Genomic DNA, 23,612 nt, shown 5'->3' on the forward strand with positions numbered 1-23,612 from the left:
CGAGAAAACTCTATTAATGAGAGTAGTTACCAGGCCCCGTCATTACGCATTCCCAAAACCTCCAGGGTGAGTAAAATGAAACCTATATAAGTGACAGTCATTTTTCTCTAGAAGATTTGAGTTTTATTCTATAATAACTTGCGTACAACAATAGAATAAAAGCGAAAAAATGAATGCTATGAAAATAATGAATGCAAAGTAAACAGTTGAAGAGTGCCTGCATCTGGCTATACCCTCGGGACGAAACTCCGACAATTTAGGAAATCGCCACACTGAGTGAGACAAATGTACAGCCTTGGCTCGCACCATAAGTGAGATTGATCCTTGCCTCAATAAGCGCCAGTTAAACGCATTTAGCTATTGCTATTTATTTTTAAATTTCTTATGAATTTATTTATTATGAAATATGAGATACAGGCATTACTTATTCCACGTCATTAAATTTGTATCGCAGTCAATCCTACTCATCGGCAAAGCAGTCAGAGGATGTAGGCCTAGGTGTAGTAAAAGCTCTCAGAAGGAGGGCGATACGGTCCGCTCTTTGTATTAAAATACAAAACTGAATGGAAACGTCGCAGTTCAGTTTCCTGGAGAGGCATTTGTTCACAGGCATGACGTGTGAGCCAGCCATCGTTTGACTCGACCATGTTTGAGGGAATTAAACGACCCGTCATACAACGCCACCATATGTGAGACAAATCCCGTATGGAACTCTGTGAGCTAGTGAGAAACAGGTCAGTGAGAAACGTCCGTAAGAGAAATTCTTTTTCATTCATTCATCTGCTCTTATCCAGGTATCCATCATGTCTATCCGATGCCAACACTCGATTTTACGATTACACAATGTTGGATGACGATAGGGCGATGTTGGTTTTAATGCCTAATATATCAGCATAGTTTTAGTTATTCTATGTTTTACACACAATACATACAGTAATATGAATAATCATAACCAGCTGTTCCTACATCATTAATTCCATAACAAAATAGTTTACTAATGAAAGCTAAACGAGTCAAGGTGTAGCGCGCTGTATAGCTGCCCCGCTAGTGTCAGGATTATCGTTCCGCCAAAACATCGATACGGGCTTTGCAAACTGCGTCAGCGAACAACGAACTAATTTAAACTTTATCACAATTGATTGAAGTTTACATTAATTTTCTGTTTACAATGTCTCGATACGCTCCCCCCTCTTATTACAACATCATGTTTGCTTTACAAATTGATACTTAAGGAGATTTTAAGAAACGAGAAAACACAGGGATATATGAAATTCGTTTCCGTGTTTCGGCACCATGAACAAAAAAAAACCTAACGTACGTATAGTCCACCAAACACTATGAAAACTATTTAATTATGCTGAACGAGACTCGGACCTCGGCTGGAGCCGTCGCGGGTTTCTCAACCGCCGTTCGGACATGTCGGGGCCTCCTATGGGATTTTTATGTTCGGCAAGGGGTAGTTGATGCTTTTACCCACCAACGGGTTGTGATGATGATTAGTCTTGTCGAAGTGGCATGTGGACGCCAACTTCATCCATTGGGCTTTGGTAGGGTAACTAGTCGCACGCTAGCGTAAAACATGCACGCTCGCATAGACACAAAAACTATATATTTCTATGAAGTCGTTTTGTAATCGCGTTTTACACATGCACAGCGCCATCTGTTGTTTTATAAATAAATTACAGCTATTTAAAGTGAAACGACTTTAGGATTATTGCTAGCGATTTAAATTTATTTATTTGATAAATAGTATTTTATTATAGTTTATTTGATAAATAGTATTTTACTATTTGACATTCTTACACGAAACTGTTTTCAATAAGATTTAAAAATTTACCTCAATTTTTTTTATTTGTTAAAGTTGTTATTTATTATCAACACAATAGTATTAAATTTTATTTTATTAGTAATGGTGTAAAGGAAATGAAAACTTCATCATTGTTATACAAAATATTAAAAATCGCCATAACACTTCATGACATGTCGAGAAAATAAGATGGCGTCACCCCAGTGTCTGTGACGTAACATGCTTGTAAACACGTAAACAAATAGCATTTACGCGTTAATTAGCATTCTTAAATTACTCACTCACAGTATTTCCATCAAAAACAGTCTCGCGACGAAATTTAAGTCGATAAATCTTAACCTATTATTTTACCGGTTATTATCGATGCTACGTCATCGCCGATCGAACTAACCTGTTCTGTGTCACGTGTTTGGCACAAATTTTAAATTCTGATTTTTACATAAATTAATGATCATTTAAAAGTTCTCCAAACTACTCCAAAACGCTTTCAAAAGTCAGTTTTATACGGATCACCCTCAATAATATCGAACTCGAAGAAGGCTAAGTGTGTCCACGTACCTGCGTCGTGCTTGTCGATCTTGTGGTGCGCGGGAGTGGGTCTGCGCTCGGGCGGAGGCTTCCCGCTGGGACTGTGGCGCTTGCCGCGACCGACCACCAGGGACTGCGGAATCTGCCGCAAGGCGATAGAGTACATTAGACTGCCTTCTCGCGAAGGGAAGGAGTCGAGGTCGCCCACCCACCAGCTTGTCGGAGCGGTCTCCCGAGGGCAGTCGGGCGATGGTGACGTCGGCGCTGTCCTCGGGCGGCGGGGGCTGCTGCAGCCAGTTGTACTCGCGTTTCTCCACGGGCACGCCTCGGCGCTCGTAGTCCTGCGCCTGCGTCCTGCGTTCGTACGGGCTTTAGTCGAAGTTAAGCGATACTTCGGTTATTTATTTATTTATTAAACTTCACCAAATCATATATCATGCTCAGTCTACAGTACATCCTCTCACCGACTCTTTTCTTCCCTCAGAAGCCAAATAGAGCGTCGAAACGACTCACCTCAAGCTCTCGTAACAGTCCAAGCACACGACGGCGTAGTCGCCGTTCTCCAGCAACAACGAATTTTCAGTTCTCCTCTGGCTCAGGAATGGAAATTCCTGGAACAACACACACCAGGGATGAGCTCCGCCGGCCGTCTCCGCGTCGTCCGGAATGACATTGGAGAGGGGCCTCACCTTGATGGGCAAGGCGCGCACCCGTTTCCTGTAGGTCTTGACCGCGCAGAGGTGGCAGTGGTAGTCGTGCGTGTTGTAGGCGCGTCTCTCTGCCGGGAAGTTGCCGCTCTCTTCGTATCTGCAGTACGATGAGAACAGGTTTAGAAAACTCTACCTGGCGCAACTTCAATTATGTTTGGAGACGCAATGTCGGTCAGGTAGAGAGCGGTGTCTGGAGTCGTAGGTTCGACCCCCGGCTGTACGCCGATGGACTTTCTTTCCATGTGCGCATTTAACTTTAGCTCGACCGGTGAAGGAAAACATCGTGAGGAAACCGACTCGTGCGTGTCAGACACGGGAGGCCGATCGCCTACTCGCCTATGTTATTGACAAACGATCACGAACCAGGTACAGATCTCTGAGGCCCAGAGCTAAAAAGGTTGTTGCGCCGGTGACTTATTTTTAATTTATTTTTGAGAATTTAGTAAAATTCTAGCGATGTATATGAATCTCACCTCCTCCACTGACTGAGCAAGGAATGGTAACAGAAGGTGCAGACTAGGGCGGAACCGTTCTCGCGCAGCTGTTCCGCGTTCGGATGACTCTGCAAGGGAAACGATAGAATAAAACACTTCCGTCGCCTCTCAAAATGGGCGAACCGCGTTAACGGAGATGGAAACGAAAATAAAACCTGATGCGTGAGCAGGCAAGGAAAGTACGGCGCGTTGCCCTGCGGCTGGCCGTACAGGATCCGCGCCAACGTGAAGTCCGAATGCAGCCCGCACAGGAAGCAGTAGATGGACGTGCACGCTGGAGCATTACAAAACGGAGATCATTACGGGACGTAGCACGCTAACACAATACTGCAAATTGCGAGGAGGGCGGCAACGATCAGGGGAAGAGATCGAGTCGCGTCAACCTACCGCTATTGCTGGCCACGGTCCGGTCCGAGGCGGTGGAGGGCGGCGTGGGGATGACCCTCTCGCCGCCCACCGAGGAGTTGGACGGCAGGGGGGACGGGATGTTGTAGCGCCGATGCTCCAGCGGCACCCGCTCGGCGTCCATGAGCTCCCATTGGCGGGCCAGGTGGCGCACGCAGCGCGAGCAGGAGAGCACCCTCCCGCCCCGCGGCGCGGCCCCCCCGGCGCCCGGCCCCGCCCCCGCCCCGCACACGGCCAGGCACGGAAAGTGCATGGCGTGCGAGTTCATGTACTCGGCGCTCGTCGACAGCCACTCCATGGACTGCTGCGGGAACAGTCCCGCGCACACGTAGCACCTGTACAGGCCCAACCCGTTCTCTCCGCTGACCGAGTGCGAGTGAGGGCTGGCCGCTAGCGCACTGGACGGCCGCTTCGTCGCCACGCCCGTGCTCTTCATCTCGTACGGCTTAAACCTGCAATCGCCATTGGCATAAGCCAAATTACTCCTATTCGACCTCAGAGAGGTCTTTTCGAGAAGTAAAAAAAGAGAAGTAAATACCTAATATTATTGTTCGTGTGCGCATTGTTGAGGTTGACATCTCCGTTTTCGCTGAAGGCGGGATGCTTGTGCGGGATGCTCTTGTTGCACGACGCGCAGATCTGCACCATTCCTGGAGAAGCAGTCGTGTGGTATGATTTTTCATATTACATTCACGTAACGATCTATCTCTGTAAATCTATGCTCACCCTGTGGACTAATAGGGCTCGCGTCGGGGTGAGGTTTGAGGTTATATATAAAAGGGTAGTAGGGTTCTCTCTCCGGGTTGGGACAGCAGTACACCAGCCGGAGCTGGGAACTGGGCGCCGACACACCGCACACGTAGCACACGAACGTGGCCGTGGTCTGACTGGGCGGCCGCTCCAAGGAAGGGGAATGCGCGTGAGCGGCCGACTTGTCCCCGCTCGAGGCGAGACTCAGGGGCGAAGGTGGGAGTAAGGAAGGCGGCCGCGTCCGCAGAGTGTAGACGCGTTCGTGGGGAGGTACGCCTCGCATCTGAAAACACAAAGGAATATTTTACTTTACCGACACACGCGGAGATCCACAACTTCTTCTTCGGATTCCTCCTTTGGTAACATGGGACTTAATAGAAAACGTCATCAAAATTGAATCTCAATCGCGCTATTATATAATTTACATTTGTGACGTTGTCCATTGAAAGGTGTGTTAGTTAGTAGTTTTGTGAATCTTATCAACAATTGTAAATCATGCGTTCATATTATCATAACGGCCGTCCAAACATGTAAATTATCAGTAGATATCGTTTAATCTTCCAGACTTGCGATAATCGTTGCTAATCAAATGCCTAAATGTTCAATGTTAATCTTCAATTATTTCTTCAATACTGATATGGTATAAAAATTATGAGCAACATCTTTTGGGGTCGCCGAACTTAATAGAATCTTTATCGAAATTCCTATTATACCAGTACATTCCATTTAAGACAGCAGATACATTGTAACGAGAGAAGTTATTGCCAATATTCGTAATTGCTCTAATAATGTTAATATCAAGAGTTAACTCTGATGGATGTAGTGGACGTGACACCGTTGTTCGCGGGTTATCGCACCATGTCAAGCTCTGCGATAACCGCTATATACGCTATGATAAAAATAAGTTCAATTATTGACACGGCCGACCCTGTCGATATGATCACGTCTATATACGAAGAAGAATTGTGGCTCGAATACGGTGCCTTGTACGAATCTCATAATCTTATCGGTGTACATTAGTCTAGGACATACGATTTTAATAATGTAATCAAAATTTATTGACGCTAAACAACTGACAAATAATATTAATTGGTTACCATTCGTTATTAAGGCTATGAGTAGTTCTAACTTCAAAATCTAATATATTATATTTATTATGTACTATTTATGTAACATTAGTATGCTGTATGATTAATTGATTAGTATTTCTTAAACTTATCAGCGCACGTAATGATCTTCAACCATGTGCGCGGGCGACCCCAGCGGTGGGCTATCGCGGGTCAAGTCGCTGAGGACAGACATCTTCTGTCATTGCAAGTAAACATACTTTATTATGTATCTGGATATTTATTTTCTATTATTGGGGCAATATAATTCCTAATAATACAACATTTTTCATTACAAAAAAATATATTTTTATTTACATGAGAAACTTAATATAAAAGAAAGAGATACACGTCGCCATCAGCTGTTGTAAATCCTTAATTAGCGTCTGAGCACTTGAACTCCTCTTCCCAAGAGTATCTACTCCAAATGGAACAAAGTCCAAGTTAGATAAAAGCCGTTTACTATTTTCCGACTGGTCTGCGGTCGCGCTAGCTTTTATAGTTAGCGCCATCCTAACCGGCTGCTTGCCATAGCTGTGTGTCTCCAAAATGGTTTGGCGAGAAAAATGACCTGACTCCTTTTACTTAAAAACCACAGGGACACTTTTGGACAGACCTAATTAATTAATTTAATTTTAAACGCAATAAATCTAAACCCTTCCTTAATTATTAGTCAATTTCATGTAGCCATCAGTGACTGCTGAAAACGACTTGACGTCAAAGTATTGAATACACAACGACGATAATGAAACTGATTGGGTTGAAGAAATAACGTTCTCTATATGTAAATTATTTGATATCAAAATGAAAAATTTATTAAAGTTGCAAGAACTTAGTCGTCAGCGAGAATCAAATTCATTTAACGATCAGTCATTATTAGCACATTTGGTATCGCTTGTGTAAATAACGATGGAACCGCCTCGAACCGGATACCTTACGATACGCATAACTAAGAATTAAAAAAATAAATGTGTGTGCATCATTATAGTATCGTGATAAAAAAAAAACTAGGTTTTAGTGATATGTTATCAATGAAAGTGATTAAGAAAACAATTTGAATGATTATTATCCACTGTATCTAAAGTTTTTCAATTTAAACATTCCGTCTAAAAATTAAGTTAAAACTATAAATGTCAAAATGGAGTTTCAGTCGGTGGACATGTCAATGTCATCATATAATAATAATTTAACCAATCAGTCAGATAAGGTAGACAGATTTCTATATATTTGACTGTTTTCCGTTAAGTTTTCGTTTGATGGTATCAGTAACGAAATCTATTGATAACACATTGTAAATATTTTATAAAACGGCTAAGCTGGCTTTAGTTGAGAAGAGCACTTACGTCCTGAGCCTACTTCTCCTCCGAAACTCCGATTTCAATATAATTGACATAGTAATTTGGTAAATTACTGGTCTACGTTGAAAAGGACTAAATCAATATTAAAATTTTAATCGCCATCACCGCGCAAAACCTTCTTGAAGGAATCACATGGACTGCGCTTTATGTCCACAAAAATCCCTCGATGTATAGGTGCCACATGTACTTAAAGCATTAGTGTCAATAATATTATTTGAATTAAATTTTAACGCTCCACCTCATTAATCCACAATTATTGCGTATTATTGACATTTCTCGATGTAGCACGAATAACATTTGTGTAAATATTAAACATTTACAAATATATATATATATATATTCTTGGAACTATTAAGCAAACAACTTACGTGGCAGAGTGTTTCTTTGTCACGCGGTCGTGTTTCGAGCAAATAGAAAAATTCAAATAATGGCTAGTAGATTCACCAATCGCTCGTGGCATGCCTTCGCCGGCTGCTGATACGCGTAATTCATGATTATCACTCAAATTAATTTATTATCGAATGATAATTTACATGACCCGACCAGAAAATGCCCATTTATTTTTACAAAATCATTTTACTCGAGCAAAGGTCACGGATAAGTTGACACGCGCTGATAACAAAATCCAGTGTTTAGCAGTTTCAAATCCCTAGAATCTTATTGACACCTTTACACAGTTAAAATATGGGATCGATATGATGAAAGATTTCTTGCCATGTTCGCGAACTGAAGAGAAATTTTAATACAAAGCCCAGTGGGGCAATAGCGTAAAGGCTGGATTGGTCTTACATGGATCATTGCATGTGTCCCGTACGAGCCAAGGCTGTACATTTTGCTCACCCAGGCTTTCTTAGTTTATAAGCGTGATGATCCCCATGTACGTGCCAAGGTTCGTACATTCTTGCTCAGTTACAAGCTTGACAAATTCCTACGTTTGTACGTGCTATGGATGTACATATCGATCACTTATAAGCGTGACGATTTCCCAAATCGTCGGAGTTACGTCCCGAGAGTATAGCCCGACGCAGGCACTCTCTTCTACATTCGTTCATAGCGAACTAAATCATGGGAGTTACACCCCGAGAGCATAGCCAGACGTAGGCACTCTCTTCGACTGTTAAATTGTATTCGTTCGGTATATAGCAATTAGCACGTCATTATTTCGCTCATATTCTATTGTAACACGCGAGTGGTAAATATAGAGTATATATATATATATATCAAATATAGAGTAAATCAATAAATCACTATTATTTGAAGCATTCCGTTGACCCAGGAACCGTACATGTCCTTTTAATTTTATGATTTAATTAATATACTTGAAAGCGAACTTTTTAATATTAATATTTAGGACAACACAATAGTAACAATATTAACTTATGAAAGTCAAATAATTGTTATTAGTACTGTGTACGTTAACCGCGGTCGTTTGCGCGATTGACGCGTTAAAAAACTTTCTTAGTTATGGCAGTAGGACAACTCACAATGTGCTGAATAGCTACTGGATAGCGTAGACTAGTCATTGAATGAACATTACATTCACCTAAACAAACACATCAAGGTGTAGAGACCTCTTGACATTACTAACGTTCATAACCTAAATAGAAAAGAAGTAGAAAAGACAAACCCTGAATATAGAGAAATTATGATTAGAAATATAATATTAGTATAGTGACGATTTCATGACCAAGGTATCAAGTGTAATATATTTAATAAGAGGTTTAATAATGAAGATAAATACTAATGAATGTTTAAAGACCAAGATTTTTACTAGCGTAGCCTTTCAAGAATGCACAAGATTCGTACATTTATCAAACACCACACATTTCTACAATCAAGCCGTTTCATGTCATTTCAATAGCAATTTTCATTTGAATTTATTACTGCGTTTTTTCTTCATTGTTTGTCTTGAACGCGATATAATCCAGATAACCTAACCTATCTAAGAGTGTAATTATTTTATTTGTATTTACGAACAAATTCGACTTAGGACTTGACGGACTCAAGAAAAGCGCGTATCAATTCATACGCCGAGGCCGGCAACGCATTCGCGAGCCTTTGGGCATGGCCGGCGGTATCACTTAACATCCTGCCCTTGCCACTTGTATAAATATCATCGTAAGCTCTACAGTTCCTAACATGATGTAATAAAAACCAATACGAATATCTCTTGAGGTCTTATTTTTCCATGTTTGTTCTCGTTGTTTAAGGCACCACAGATACGGCGTAAATAGTTACAGATCACTGTCATCTTAACCCACTTAATTGCTGCGATAACAATGTACGCAACAAACAAATACTTTGATAAATAGTGGAATATTCTTTCGTTTATCGGCTCAACTCTAACATCAGTCTTTCAATTATTACGATTCCTTTATGATCTGGATCATAGAAATTGAATAAGAATCTCACCACCAATATTTTAAAAAAAATCCCTAATCCTTGAAAAAACAAAATATTTCAATAAATTCTATTCGATTTTTAGCAAAACACAGACACGGTATACGCAGTAATGCCTTACCTCTCCTATTTTCCCCTCCTTGCCGTACATGGGCATAATGTCAAAATCCACTTCGATCCCCATCAATATCCATTTAAACACACAACACACACACCACAAACACTGCACGTACAACGAACACGTACGTAACTACGTACTCGCGGCGCACGTATGCGTGCACGCTCGATCGCGGCGCTGGGAAAGTGTCACTCGCCGTGCTACTACTGATAATAGCGTTTGGAACGGTTGGACGTAAGCTATTCAGAAATTTATAATGTCTGTGCCAAATATACCTCTCATTCAATATATTTATTTGTTACTCTTCTATTGCGCCATTTTTATATAGCAAAATAGTAACAACACAAAAAAAAAAGGCTATTATCGTGTACTACACGTATTAATTTAGGTCAGAATTGGTCTTTGGAGAGGCAAGCTAAAAAATAACCAGTTTTGCTAATCTAAACAAAGTTGACGAGTTAGGTGTTGGTACGGGAAACTCATAAGTATTAGCACTCCGCCAGTTGCAATATTTACCCAACCACTTTACGCATATTCATGGAAGCACGGATGTGCAACGGTTTGTGGGAATTTATCAGATGTTTCTCTTTATTCAACATTTCGAAACTAGATAGCTATAATAGTTTTTTTAAAATTGTGTTAGAATTATATTTATAGTTTTTTTTACTAATTCGACGAGGTGACACGAAACTTGTTTTTGAAGTGATAAACGTCGTAAGGGAGGGTAGACCGCTTCGTTACGTAACGCGTTACGGCGCCAGCCTGTCTAACTTCCCTTTCTTTCACGCATACGGCGGCGGTAGGCAGGCTCCTCTCTTGCTCGTAACCGTAATTCGAACAAACGCTCGCTTCCACTATTTACAGTAAGCATATAACCAGTAAGTGATCATAAAAAGAATCGCCTCGGAATTTTACAGAATTAAATAGCGTCCCGAGACGCCACATCTTTTATCTTACAATTAGGATTGATTTTATTTATTGATTTCACACTATTTCCGGTAATCAATACGTTGTTGGCTGTTTTAATATTTTGTTGAAAGTTCCCGTATAAAAATAGATCAATAAAAGTGGTGAGCAAATAAGGGGCTATCTCTGACGCATTACTTACGGCAGGTTATCGTCGCCGATCCCGCCCTTGAGGTCGGGCTATCGGCTCCGTCACTTTTATTACTTATATTATGTACTTGCTTTAATCGTGCATTGAAATGGGGATTTGAACCGATCGTCAATATCACGAGTACGTAATTTTATTCGCATCAAAAGAATTATTAAAATATAACCCACATAAGCGCCGTGTACAGCCAGATAAGGAATTTAATTTGTATGTCTGTTGCTGAGTATTTGCTTAGTCGAAGAAATATTTACAATAAATGTGAATTTAACGTTTATAGATCACATACCAAGTTACCTATAGTCGAAAGAAGTCTATTAAGCATGAGGGTGTGCAATTATTTAATAACTTATCGTTTAAAATTCGTAAACGTGTTCAACCGACTCAAACGAGCAATAAAGATACATATCAGAATGAGTCTAGTAGACTAAAATTTTGACGGCTGTCTGATGACGTGTATCTCTTTAGTATATATTAGGTTTCTCATGTGAAAAGAAAATGTGATAAGAAATAATGTTCTAAATACATTATAACTGATTAACTCAAGAGTATAAAAATAAAACATTTAACAATGAATATATTTTTGCTACCGAATGTTATCTGAAACCTTAAATAGCTGCCGTAGCCCAAAAACAGAAGTGGCAAAGGGCGGGGCAGAAAGCACGATACAAAGTAGAATCTCTATAACTCGGATGTCAAGGGAAATGCAAAAAAATTGAGTTTTCTTTAACACTAAAACTTTGAGATTCATATGATTTTCACTCCTGAAATTTCGACTTACAGAGGCGCCAGTTCTAAGTTTCAATTTTTTTATTTGTATAGTAGAATTTGAATAACAATTAAATTTACGTTTTGTAGTATATATATTTTTTATGAATGTACTTATTCATTGCACGCGTACAAGACAAACTCAATATAAGAGAAACAAACATTCATTTTGGATGTTATTGCTTTTATTTCGGGGAATTCCAAGTAAGACGTCATTAATTTCATAACGACTTACAGAGTATCCTTTTTGATATTCAAATTTTGAAAGAGTATACGTATTATCAATAGTTCTTAGGGAAATAATGTATTGTTCGAGTTATAAAGTCTCAATAATTCGAGATACCGCGAATAGTTGAGGTTCAGTGGAATGAAATGACATTTTTTTTCGATTTACTCATTCCAGTGTATATGGAAATGACCAAGGGGTAAAAAGGAGAAGATGGCGCCCTAAAAATAGGCGGAGAGCAACGGATAGAGTTATTAGAAAAAAGCTGGCCTTTACAATGAGCCTGAGGAAGCAAGGATATTAGGATAACACGAAAATAAAGTATATTCAACATTTGTAAAGATTCTAAATAAACGGGCTTAATTACGAATACTAATTATTATGATTAATTATTGAATTTCTTCTCTGATATCAAAAATACATCACAATTTAAATTGGAGAGAAATGACTTCTGAGAGAGCAGGCTTTATTAAAGCCTCTCGACACCGAACTACGCAGTGCTCTAATCCGTCTGTGACGTGGAGGAAAATATTGGAACAAGTTATTTCACACAAACAGTCTTCGCATTTGTTATTTGCCATTCACCACAATGAATTATTTACTAGCTCATGTGAACTAAATATATATTCACGTTTTGATGTCAGATCCTCAAATTCAATTTAAATAATGTACTAATTCAAAAATAATGTGTTGAAGTTTACAACTTCACACATAATAGTATATCTACGGTACATGTTGGAAGTTGAAGCAGAAAAAAATTACAAGCAAAATAGCGGATTAGGTTTTTGCTTTCTTTAAAATTGAGCTTTCAAAAACCTATAAAAAAGATAAGCAAACTAATCGAAAATATATTTTTATTTTAAGCAATAAACACAAATTTTAGTTCAGGTTCTCACGAAAGCACGTTCGTAGAAATGAAACAGCTGAACTATGGCGGACGTAAAATATAAGTTTATAATAATACATAGCTTTAATCCGGTAAAAAAGTGTTTTCTTTGAATGTGTAAGAGCTATGTTAACAAAATACAATACTAAAAAAAGTTGGTATATGGTTCCTGGAGGCGTTGTAACTAGTTTTATTTATTTTACAGGACTTAGGACAACTTGTATGCAAAAGTTAAGAAGCCCTTCAAATAAAACGGAAACACGAACTTGCATCTAATAATTGCGTATACGTCGCAGCCAACTAGCTTAATAAGCCGTTCAACGAACGGCCTAGCCGTGCGTTTGTAACGACATTTAATGAACTGCGGCGCGTTTGTAACAGCATTTAATGAACTGCGGCCTAGCCGTGCGTTTGTAACAGCATTTAATGAACTGCGGCCTAGCCGTGCGTTTGTAACAGCATTTAATGAACTGCGGCCTAGCCGTGCGTTTGTAACAGCATTTAATGAACTGCGGCCTAGCCGTGCGTTTGTAACAGCATTTAATGAACTGCGGCCTAGCCGTGCGTTTGTAACAGCATTTAATGAACTGCGGCCTAGCCGTGCGTTTGTAACAGCATTTAATGAACTGCGGCCTAGCCGTGCGTTTGTAACAGCATTTAATGAACTGCGGCCTAGCCGTGCGTTTGTAACAGCATTTAATGAACTGCGGCGCGTTTGTAACAGCATTTAATGAACTGCGGCCTAGCCGTGCGTTTGTAACAGCATTTAATGAACTGCGGCCTAGCCGTGCGTTTGTAACAGCATTTAATGAACTGCGGCCTAGCCGTGCGTTTGTAACAGCATTTAATGAACTGCGGCGCGTTTGTAACAGCATTTAATGAACTGCGGCCTAGCCGTGCGTTTGTAACAGCATTTAATGAACTGCGGCCTAGCCGTGCGTTTGTAACAGCATTTAATGAACTGCGGAATAGCCGTGCGTTTGTAACAGCATTTAATGAACTGCGGCCTAGCCGTGCGTTTGTAACAGCATTTAATGAACTGCGGCCTAGCCGTGCGTTTGTAACAGCATTTAATGAACTGCGGCCTAGCCGTGCGTTTGTAACAGCATTTAATGAACTGCGGCCTAGCCGTGCGTTTGTAACAGCATTTAATGAACTGCGGCCTAGCCGTGCGTTTGTAACAGCATTTAATGAACTGCGGCCTAGCCGTGCGTTTGTAACAGCATTTAATGAACTGCGGCGCGTTTGTAACAGCATTTAATGAACTGCGGCCTAGCCGTGCGTTTGTAACAGCATTTAATGAACTGCGGCCTAGCCGTGCGTTTGTAACAGCATTTAATGAACTGCGGCCTAGCCGTGCGTTTGTAACAGCATTTAATGAACTGACTGGCTATTGATGAGGCCATTCGTACGATAGTGACCACGTGGCGGAGAAAAAGAGATGAAACATCTGACATAAAAATAATTCTTTAAAAAACAAAGTGGAACTAAATTAAATTAACAATCAAGAGGCTAGGAAGTAATGTAACGACATCGATCCGAGTCTTGCCTAGCTGTTTGGTGAACTGGCTGTACGTTCCTGTACTGTGCGGCAAATATTTTCTTTTCCATGATTTGGAGTCCACTCACAAGTGTACCCATGGTATCATTTATTTACATAATAATATATTTTAATAATGTAATGATTGAATAATGTAATTTTATATATTATATATATTGTATATTATGCAAAATATAGATTGTACCACTATAACATATACTTGCAAATAAATTATTATTATTATTATAAGTATCGGTATTTTCAACAATGCTCTGCTACATTTAGTCTGGTCGAATCTTCTTTTTCGTCAATTTCCATAAAGAATTAATATTTCAGTGAAGAGTTCGGTTTAGCTAGATCTAGATGGAACCTAATTCTGAGAAGTCGATGTCGTGTCAGGGCAAGCGCTGCAGGTTTCCGTAGACGTGGAGATGCGAGTATGTGTAAATTGAGTTTCACAATATTTGTTAATTGAAAAATACACACGCCTGTTTGGTCTAAAGCCTCGTGCAAACGTAACTTCATAACGAATTCACGTCTCGTGACATTTGCCAAAACGGTAGGAAAGTCCTCGTCGTGTGCGTTCGCTTAGCGACCGGCCGCTAAACGGCCACGCCCCCGACTCGGCGACCGGACCCACCTGGTAGGAGTTCCACTGGTGCACGAGGTGCGTGTGGCAGGCGGCGCAGGCGCGGACGGTCCCCGCGGCGTCCTTGGGCCTGGAGCGAGGAGGCCGCGGGTGCTGCTCGCCAAAGATGGGGAAGTACGCCTGCTTGCTCTGCGGATCACATCGCACTCCTTTATTACGACCGTGACATCCATTACAACGAGAGATCTAGAGCGCCCTCAAACCTAAATGTTCATTAGTGTGAACAACCTTTTTGATGAGCCAAAACAATTATCGTTTCGAATCCGGCATCTCCCTATGTCGCTGAAAGACTACGCATTTCTTAAATAATTTAAACAATTAAAGGCATGGGACATAAAAAAGCCGTCAGCGTATCCGCGTGAGAACCGCGACCAACTTCATAACCCAAGAGTATTAACACGCTAAACATTTACAGAACACGACAATCTTATCTTGTGTTGATATTTTATTTTTACTACTCAAGGTGTCAAGGTAGCAAAGTGCAATAAAGTGTAGTGTAGTGTAGTGAAGTGCGTGCGGCGCGCGACTCACACACTTGTCCTTGGGCGAAGTGGTGTGCAGATTGACGAGAGCCCCTCGGCGGTACTCGTCTCCGCAGACGTAGCAGACCTCCGTCATGCAGTTCTTGTCCGGCATCGACAGGTCCAAGATGTCTCTGTCCGAGCTCGAGTTCGAGTTGCCCGAGTACACGGACACGGTCGACCTGCAACGGTCAATAAAGGGTTAGCATTGAAAGACGTGACGTCATCACAACTTTAAACGGGCGGGCCCAACGGTTGTTCACGATGAACATTCTCACTACCGGCAAAAGCTTCCTTAAATAACGCTCACTTCTGGAACCACTCGTATTCTGCCTCGACGACCAGCAAACTCAGCTGCAAGTATTAATCCGAACGACGCCTCTGTACAGCCTCCATGCAGTGGAGGTGTTGGGTGTCTGTGTAGTCATGCAAAGAGAGAACAAAGAGTCGCACCTGACCGCGTCGAGATAGCCCGCCGGCTCCGAGGTGCCAGAGTGCTGAGATCCCACGGAGATGACGGAGGGGTCCCTCGCCCGCAGGTCCAGCACGCCTTCCTCTTCCACGCCGGCTGCGCCGAAGCGCGTCTGCGACGTCTATTTTTGGATTGAAACAAATACAAACACTACTCGTTTAACCCTAGGCCGTATCGTCATACGGTTATTATATTGAGAAAACCCACCCGTCCGACATTGTTGAACTTGCCGTGCTCTTTCTTGGGCGAGATGGCCCTCGGGGTCTGTTCGTGGAGGGGGCGGGGCGTGGGCGGCGCGGTCGGCGCGCTGGGAAGGGCGTCTCCCCCGTCCCGCGCGTTGGTCCCGTCCGCACCCAGACCCAGCACCTGGGCCGCGTACTCGCCTTGGAAGGACATGTCGGCCCCTGAAAGATTGTTGTGGTCAAATTAATACATTGAATTTTTTAACAATCTGTTAAAATACCTGAAACGAACTTATTTTTTAGGATATAAATATGATTTTATTTTGAGTCGTACTCAAAGCTAAGTCTAGATGTTTCAAAAGTACAGCGAGGGTTTTTGATAGCGATAACGCAGGTAAATCGCAACGGGTCACGGTCACTCGACGGATCGGTGAAAGTGAACAGCTGATAGTGATACCGCGTCGTCACCGGCGTGACAGACTGGGATCTCATTGATCATGCGTGACCTCGAGAAAACGTAAGTCGAGCCTCGACAGTCACTTTGTAGCCAGCACCTAACTTGGCTACATTTTATTTCTTCACTTAAGGGTACAAATAAATGTTTGGTAAAATTTAAAATAATCGAAGAAAAAAAAATCTTTTATAAACTAATTTACCCCTTAACACAATTGTGCTGAAGCGTTTCGCTTGATGCCATTTCATAGAACAGTTGTGAAAACAAACACTTTGGATGGTATCGTAATGAGCATTACTCACGGCGAGACTAGACGACGAACTGACTTCAACCAGTACACCTGTGCCTGCTCACCTACACTAGAACTTTTGCGTCTCGATTAGTAGCAAATTACAATATGATTATGGTAAACAGAATTGGATGGTATCCTCTAAAGTCTTTTTTGCGAGCACAAAACTGTACTGATTAATAAGTTCATTATTATTATAAGAAACAAATAACATGATTACCAGGAAGGCACAAGGGATTTTTTAAATATTCAATAACTTCCCTGAGCATAAATGCAGATCATATTTATAACTAACTTCGTTTCGCCTTAATGTAATTTTTTTACGTAGCTTACCATTTAAGTAATACCAATTAAGTAGCTACATATGGGCTACCCTAGACTCCGTTCACGTTTACGGAATAAAAGCCTAAGTATAATAAAATATTTTTTTATTAAATTTTTCATTTCTTCTCAGTAGAAAACACCTCGAATTGGTCCAGCCATCTCCGAGTTCTGTGCTGAACAACGTATTGTCCGATTCACTTTTATTTATATAGCAAAACAGTTACAAAGGACGGAATTAATTTCATATATTTATTTTATAAACTTCACCACTTCATATATTATGGTATATGACAATATTTGTTACAAGTTATATTTTCTAAAATACATGACTATTGTGATAAACATAAATGTTACAAAATTCTTATATTACTTATCATATCAAATATCTAAATCACTATTATGAAATGTATATGTCGTGGGTCCTATATAGTACTCGAATTAACAGACAAATTTTCATTGACTACTTCAGTAGTTATTTTCTAGTTTCATAATCGTTATTTACGGCATAGGCGGGATGTAACTCTACTGTTATATGAACAAAAGCCCGCATCGATCGTCAGCTCGCAACCCACCTTGTTTATCCAAACAAATCTGGACAAGAAAGAAAACCAACACGATACAACGAGTTCCGTATCGTGTCTGTAATGCGCTTGAAATGGAGAACATTTCATATTGCCCTATTATAACATACACAATTCTGTCTCCGACTGTGTGATGAATTTTATCATTCTTTTGATCGACAATTACGTCTTAACTTAATATATAAACTGAGAGTACAGAATGCCGAGAAAGCAGTGTTAGCCTGGTGGCTTCAGCGTGGGAATTTCACGCTTCAGCTCGTAGGTTAGGTCCCCGGAATGCACCAATGGACGTTCTGCCTACTAAGCATACCGACTTGCCTTAGACTCAAAATGTGGACGACGTGTGTCAGGAGGTTGATAACCTACTTGCCTATTAGATTAACAAATGATAATGAGGTCTGGGCACCTCCCAAGGTTGTTACATGTTGTGGTCAATGGTGTTACGTCGTAATATATTCGGGCAACATCTTTGTACTTACAGATGGCTATCGTGGTGTCCTTTAAGATTATTCAATGTCAACTTTATGAATATCATAGTTATATCTAAGCGTTGCTCTTCTTTGACATTCTGATAAACCTCTCTCCATATTTAACACGAACCAATTAGCAAAACACACGTTTCAGTTGGAATTGCGCAACTCTAAATATGAAATAACAAGTAATACAGTGCGCGGCGATCCCTTTCAACCGTTTCGCATTGATTGAATCCTGTTTACAGATTCTACTGTACACGATAAACACGACACGTTACATGGAATATTTCAATAGAATACGAAATTAGAAACCGGACAATGAGCCGTAAAGCTATTCCCTATCGAAATATTGATATTTATTCATTTTTCAAACCAAGGTACTATGAACGAATAAGTGGATAGACCAAATTAAGGAAACAACTCGTGGTGGTACATGGCAGAGTGGCACAGTGCAGACAGCAAAGGCGAGATTTGTAGAAGACGTTTGCCAAAAAATGCCACACAGATACTTAGAAATATAAATGTGTTTTAGTGTAAAGGTATCTGAAATAAAAGCCTACCATTATTATAAGTATTTTAACTATAGAGTTAAAGATATATTTGAGTTTATTACAGTGATACGTTGAACATTTAGAGATTATGGATTGAGTATTTAGACAAATTATGGATTAAAAAAAGCATCAGAGCAACACACGACTCGATAAAACAAATGATCGGCATTGTAGTCGTAATTATCAGCGCGCAGTTTTTTCTTCGATACATTATTCATGGTGGGTCGTTATCCCGGGCACGTAACAGTAGCGAACCGGAATGTTGATTAACCACTGTCACCACACAGCAGACGATCCGCTTGATAGCTTCAAATTATCACACGGCAATGAACAATTAAGTGTAGAAATTATTGCTAAAACACTGCCCTGCCACTGCCTACGACCATTGTAAGCCCCTTATTGATTGTCACATTTCCAAAAAGACTAACGGTTGCAGACAGAAAAGAGAAAAACATTCTTAAAAAAGATAAAACGTAATGTTGTTACGATATGTGAAAACGTGTGAAATAGCGAGGCAGAATAAGAGATAAAAATATCAATTTGACGGAGCTAGGGCTAGGCCAGGGCGATGGCGTCGAAAAATTTAGCGCCATCCTAAAAAAATAGCATGAACTTTTATAACAAACACCTGAGGGCCTGCATGAATAGTTTTATAATTTGAATGGATTCGAAAATAAACGTAGAAATGTCTTATATATATTAGTAAATATAGCAAAAATAGTATGACAAGCGGGTAATGTGATAACATGGACAACAATGCCTCTAACTGATAAAGTCAAAACATCTTTTGAACATTCTTTCGTTGCCGACACAAGAATTGTAACAAAGCTGCCTATTGCATTAAACATCGCGATTTATTTATAAATGAATAATATTTCGTCCGGGGTCTCTTAACATATATGCTCGGTTTGGTACCGTATTGTACAGGAGCGGTCCATCCCTAGTGGGTCCCTAGGGACGGTGCGATACGAGCACTCGTTTAGATATTGAAATTCGTCTAAAACGATCAATATTGTGATATCACAAACACAGATGTATATTTTCCGCTATATGTATGTTATACACCGTATAATCGCTCTCTTTATTTTATAATTATCATTTTTCCAAAGCCGATTATAGGATTATCATAATTTATTTAATGGATTACATAATGTTTACCAAAAAAAAGTTATTTACATAAGGTTTGACCAAATATAATAACGTGCAAAAAAGCAACACCCCAATCTAATCTAAGGTTTGAGAGATAAGAGAGTAAGTCCTTCATATCGCTGGGCTGATCATCAATTTTTGCAAGACCATTGTAATCTGATTTTTGTTTGTTCATTGCTGTTAAATGCGAGTATACTTCGGTACATGAGTATGTATGTGCCTTATAAGCAGCAATGTAAATATAGCCGATTGATCAAATAGGATACATAATTCATGTTCGATAAAAAGCTGTACGTTTTTGTGTGAAAGACGAAAAAAAAGTGGTCGTCGATACATAAATATGCCGATGTGGCACCCGTAAGAAATTTCTTATGCCCGCAGCTAAGTGCGACTAAAAATAAAACTGCTACTACACTCACGCCATACTGAGTGCACTTAAATTATGAAACGAACATCAGATTCGCTCGAAAGAAGCAAACTCTAGTCTCAATGACCGAAAACCTTAAAATTCCGTGAAAAATAGTTTTATTTGAAAAAAATTCGCTAAGGAAAAATTGTCTGAAACATTTTCCAACCAGATCCCGTGACCTAATTCGGCGACTTTCCTTAGTTTTTCACTCTTGCTGGAGTCCGGGCTTTCAAATAAAATTCCGGGCGAATTTGCGAATAATTCCGTGGAGAGTTTTTAAAAATGAAGGTGCTACATTATGACATGCCCTTTTAATTAGGAAATGTCGTGCACCCTCGCTACTCGTGTCTAAAAAGCATGATTTTCGAGTTTCTCAGCCGTCAAAAATATGATTTTACGTCTTCTAGGTAGCAGCGTCTCGTTACGTCCCGAAATACTTTATCTACGTTATCAGATACCTTATCATAGCGAACGACAATTAATTATATTGAGACTTTTATTTTAGTAATTGCTACGGTTCTCACTAAACTCTATATTTAATGACAATATAAAATATTGTATGTTATAAATATATACGTACGTAGGACACAGCTGTGGAGCCTGACCCGTTTATCATTAAATTATTCAACAAATCAAATTATGCACGCGTCTATTCAAACCAAAATGTGAATATTATCATTATTGCTTCTTGTTGGCAAGAGATTATAAAAAATATCTACTTCATGTATTATATTAGTAACATAAATATACAAAGTATTTTCTTTTTGAGCGGCATTTTTATGGATCCTTTATTGTATAAGTACATCTTCGTCTAAGCCGGAACGGTAATATCAATGTAATGATGATAACCTTTAATATTGTCTATATTCGATTTGTTCTACACGCGGTGATAAGGGATATATACAATTTGCCATAGCCGAGTTCACATGCATCGGAAAATTTCTCAACCCGCACTTGGGAAAAGGAGATTTTCCTTTGGAAAAATGTACGGAATATTTCGCTCAAAGAGAATAAATGAAATTTTCTCTAGGAAAATGTTAGGAATTTTTAAAATAATCATAGTTATTACATATTTTTTTTAGCAACGTGTTAATGAAATCGGAACATTAATATGATATGTTGTATATGTGGTCTCGACTTCAACATATTAAATCAAATACCAACGTGGAGATCCTATCCACAACTACGTAAGATTCCATTGCACGAACTAAGATTCTGCTATGAAACTACTAGGTTTTTTTATATAAAACAGGGACAAACGGGCTTCTGATGTTAACCGCCGTCCATGGACACTCAATGCCAGAGGCCTTTTAAGGATTTGTACCGTCTTTTCTTGAGAGTCCCAAGGTTGGTTCGGAAATACTCTATTATATTATCGATTTAATGCAATATTAATGTAGTGACGATTCATGTTTTATTTTAAGGTTATTAGAAACAGGCCTATCTTATCTTATCAATGTTTTAATAAAACTGGTTGAATCACCTAGGTAATTTCGAATGAATGATGTCTCCTTAAGACTTACCAATAAAGGGCTTCCCGTCCAGCCTCTTCATCCAGTAGAATCGTTGCGTGTGAGGTTTGTTCTCTCTGTCGTACTGCTCCCATTGCGATCTCAAGAAGGTATAACACACGCAACAGCACTTAACGGTGCCCTCCTCGTCGCCGTCGGCGCGGTAGCCGGCCGGCGCCGCGTGCGCACCCAGGAACGGAAAGTAAGGCTCGCTGCTCTGTGGATGTGTGTCGATTTAAGGTTAAAATTAAATTTTCATTACTTCATTACACTCTTTTTATCACCACAAATAAACATATCTAAGCTTATTAGAACATAGTGCGAACAAACCTACGTGTATAGTAACTAAGAAATTTTCATAAATTATTTTAGACTATTTCCTACAGTCAGCTAATCACAGAATGAGTCTATTGCAAAATAGCGTTCCCCGACTGTCGCAAAGTATGTTTTGACTACGACTATAATAATAATTGAAGTTATTATTTTAAACGAAACAATCAGAGCATAATAAGATGTCGCAAAATAAATTGATCAGCAAAACAAATGAATTCGAGGGTCGCGCGATGTCAACCACACCAAATTGTGCGGGTCACAAGTCAACTGTTTCATGCGTCCCGACGATTGAGAACTAGTCCAAAGCGGTTATATTTGGCTGGCATGTCTTTGCAAATTATTGACGTGGTAATATTGATCATTTAAACTCTAACTTAACATTTAATTATTATTAAGAAACGCAGAGTGGTTGAGAATGTATTAGTGGGTGTTTTCTATGTTCAAATCTAAATGTAATACAGGCAAACGATACATATTTATTTTAATGTTATACCCACCACCATACCATACTCAACAATATATACCTGCGGATCAGGCTTCACCCGTATAGTGAAGTAATCGCTGAAGCCATTCCCACCGCACACGAAGCACACGCGCTCGTCGGCAGCGTCGCGTGCAGCGGGCACGGCGGGCATAGCGGAGGCGACGGCAGGGGCAGGTGAGACTGGTGACTTCCCAGCCCCGGGAGTATTATTTCCGTTCCCGTTGGTCGCCGGCGGGCTAAGGTTAGGCCCGCCGCTCGTATTCAACGAGCTTTTTATGTAGGCTTTCGCTTTTTCCATACTAGCGAAACTGTAACACGAGATGGCCATTATTAATTTATCATTCGGGATTCATAGAGGAAAAAAAAACAATAATGTTAATTTGCTCGTTAGTTGAAAGGATAGGATCCCCCAGTTGCTTAAACATTAAAGGAAGATCATATGTTGCCATCTAGATATTGCCTACATTCACAAGTTACTGTGACCCAAAGTGATTTCGTATGAATCCTAAAAAACGTGTGATGTGCTAAGGTCTAAGGAAATACTAAAAAAATGTCTATTATATTGATAAATAATGTATGTATCAAAAAGCAATGTATCAAAGACCTTAAGCCCTACCTACACGATACAAATCCCTAAGCTCCTCCATACACATTCGCCCTAAGCCCATTATCAATATCTGTCTCGATAGGCAATATCGAACCTTATCTTATCAGCTATAAAGATTATTTTGTCGTTGTGAGCTATTTTAGGGCTTGCCACGACGGAAAACATGACATTTAGTTGGTATTACTTGGTACAACGTAAAATATTTTTTTAATTAGTCAATAATTGTTAATAAAATTAATGTTATAACTAAGGAACTGTCTTCTTTTTATAGTACAGGACAAAAAGAAGGCTAACCGTGTTAAGTGACATGCAAACCCAATGCCAGAGGGCTCGCGCTTGGTTCGCTTCTTTCTCGAAGTATCTAACTCGCATTGGTTCGGACATATACTTATATATTTCGTAAATCCTATAGTTCA

The 23,612-nt window shown here is 40.0% G+C and overlaps 1 protein-coding gene across 3 annotated transcripts in view; it reads right to left on the bottom strand.

Annotated features, from left to right (window-relative positions):
- LOC123714358 overlaps positions 1-23,612 on the bottom strand; it is a 70,234-nt gene that overhangs the window by 20,923 nt on the left and 25,699 nt on the right. The window contains exons 2-16 of one of the 3 annotated variants that reach the window (XM_045668587.1): positions 22,630-22,897; positions 21,785-21,989; positions 16,057-16,253; positions 15,831-15,961; positions 15,388-15,559; positions 14,848-14,985; positions 4,671-4,977; positions 4,483-4,594; positions 3,927-4,396; positions 3,695-3,813; positions 3,519-3,607; positions 3,025-3,142; positions 2,849-2,946; positions 2,548-2,689; positions 2,366-2,477 (exon numbers count right to left, since the gene is read on the bottom strand). In XM_045668587.1, coding sequence (XP_045524543.1) covers positions 2,366-2,477; positions 2,548-2,689; positions 2,849-2,946; positions 3,025-3,142; positions 3,519-3,607; positions 3,695-3,813; positions 3,927-4,396; positions 4,483-4,594; positions 4,671-4,977; positions 14,848-14,985; positions 15,388-15,559; positions 15,831-15,961; positions 16,057-16,253; positions 21,785-21,989; positions 22,630-22,887 — 2,668 coding nt within the window. In that variant the 5' untranslated portion in view covers positions 22,888-22,897. Of the gene's footprint in view, positions 1-2,365; positions 2,478-2,547; positions 2,690-2,848; positions 2,947-3,024; positions 3,143-3,518; positions 3,608-3,694; positions 3,814-3,926; positions 4,397-4,482; positions 4,595-4,670; positions 4,978-14,847; positions 14,986-15,387; positions 15,560-15,830; positions 15,971-16,056; positions 16,254-21,784; positions 21,990-22,629; positions 22,898-23,612 lie in introns of all 3 variants that reach the window. The other 2 variants (XM_045668586.1, XM_045668588.1) reach the window with 2 other exon arrangements.

This window comes from Pieris brassicae, chromosome 9, assembly GCF_905147105.1.
Source record: "Pieris brassicae chromosome 9, ilPieBrab1.1, whole genome shotgun sequence".
In the NCBI taxonomy this organism is placed as follows: Eukaryota; Metazoa; Arthropoda; class Insecta; order Lepidoptera; family Pieridae; genus Pieris; species Pieris brassicae.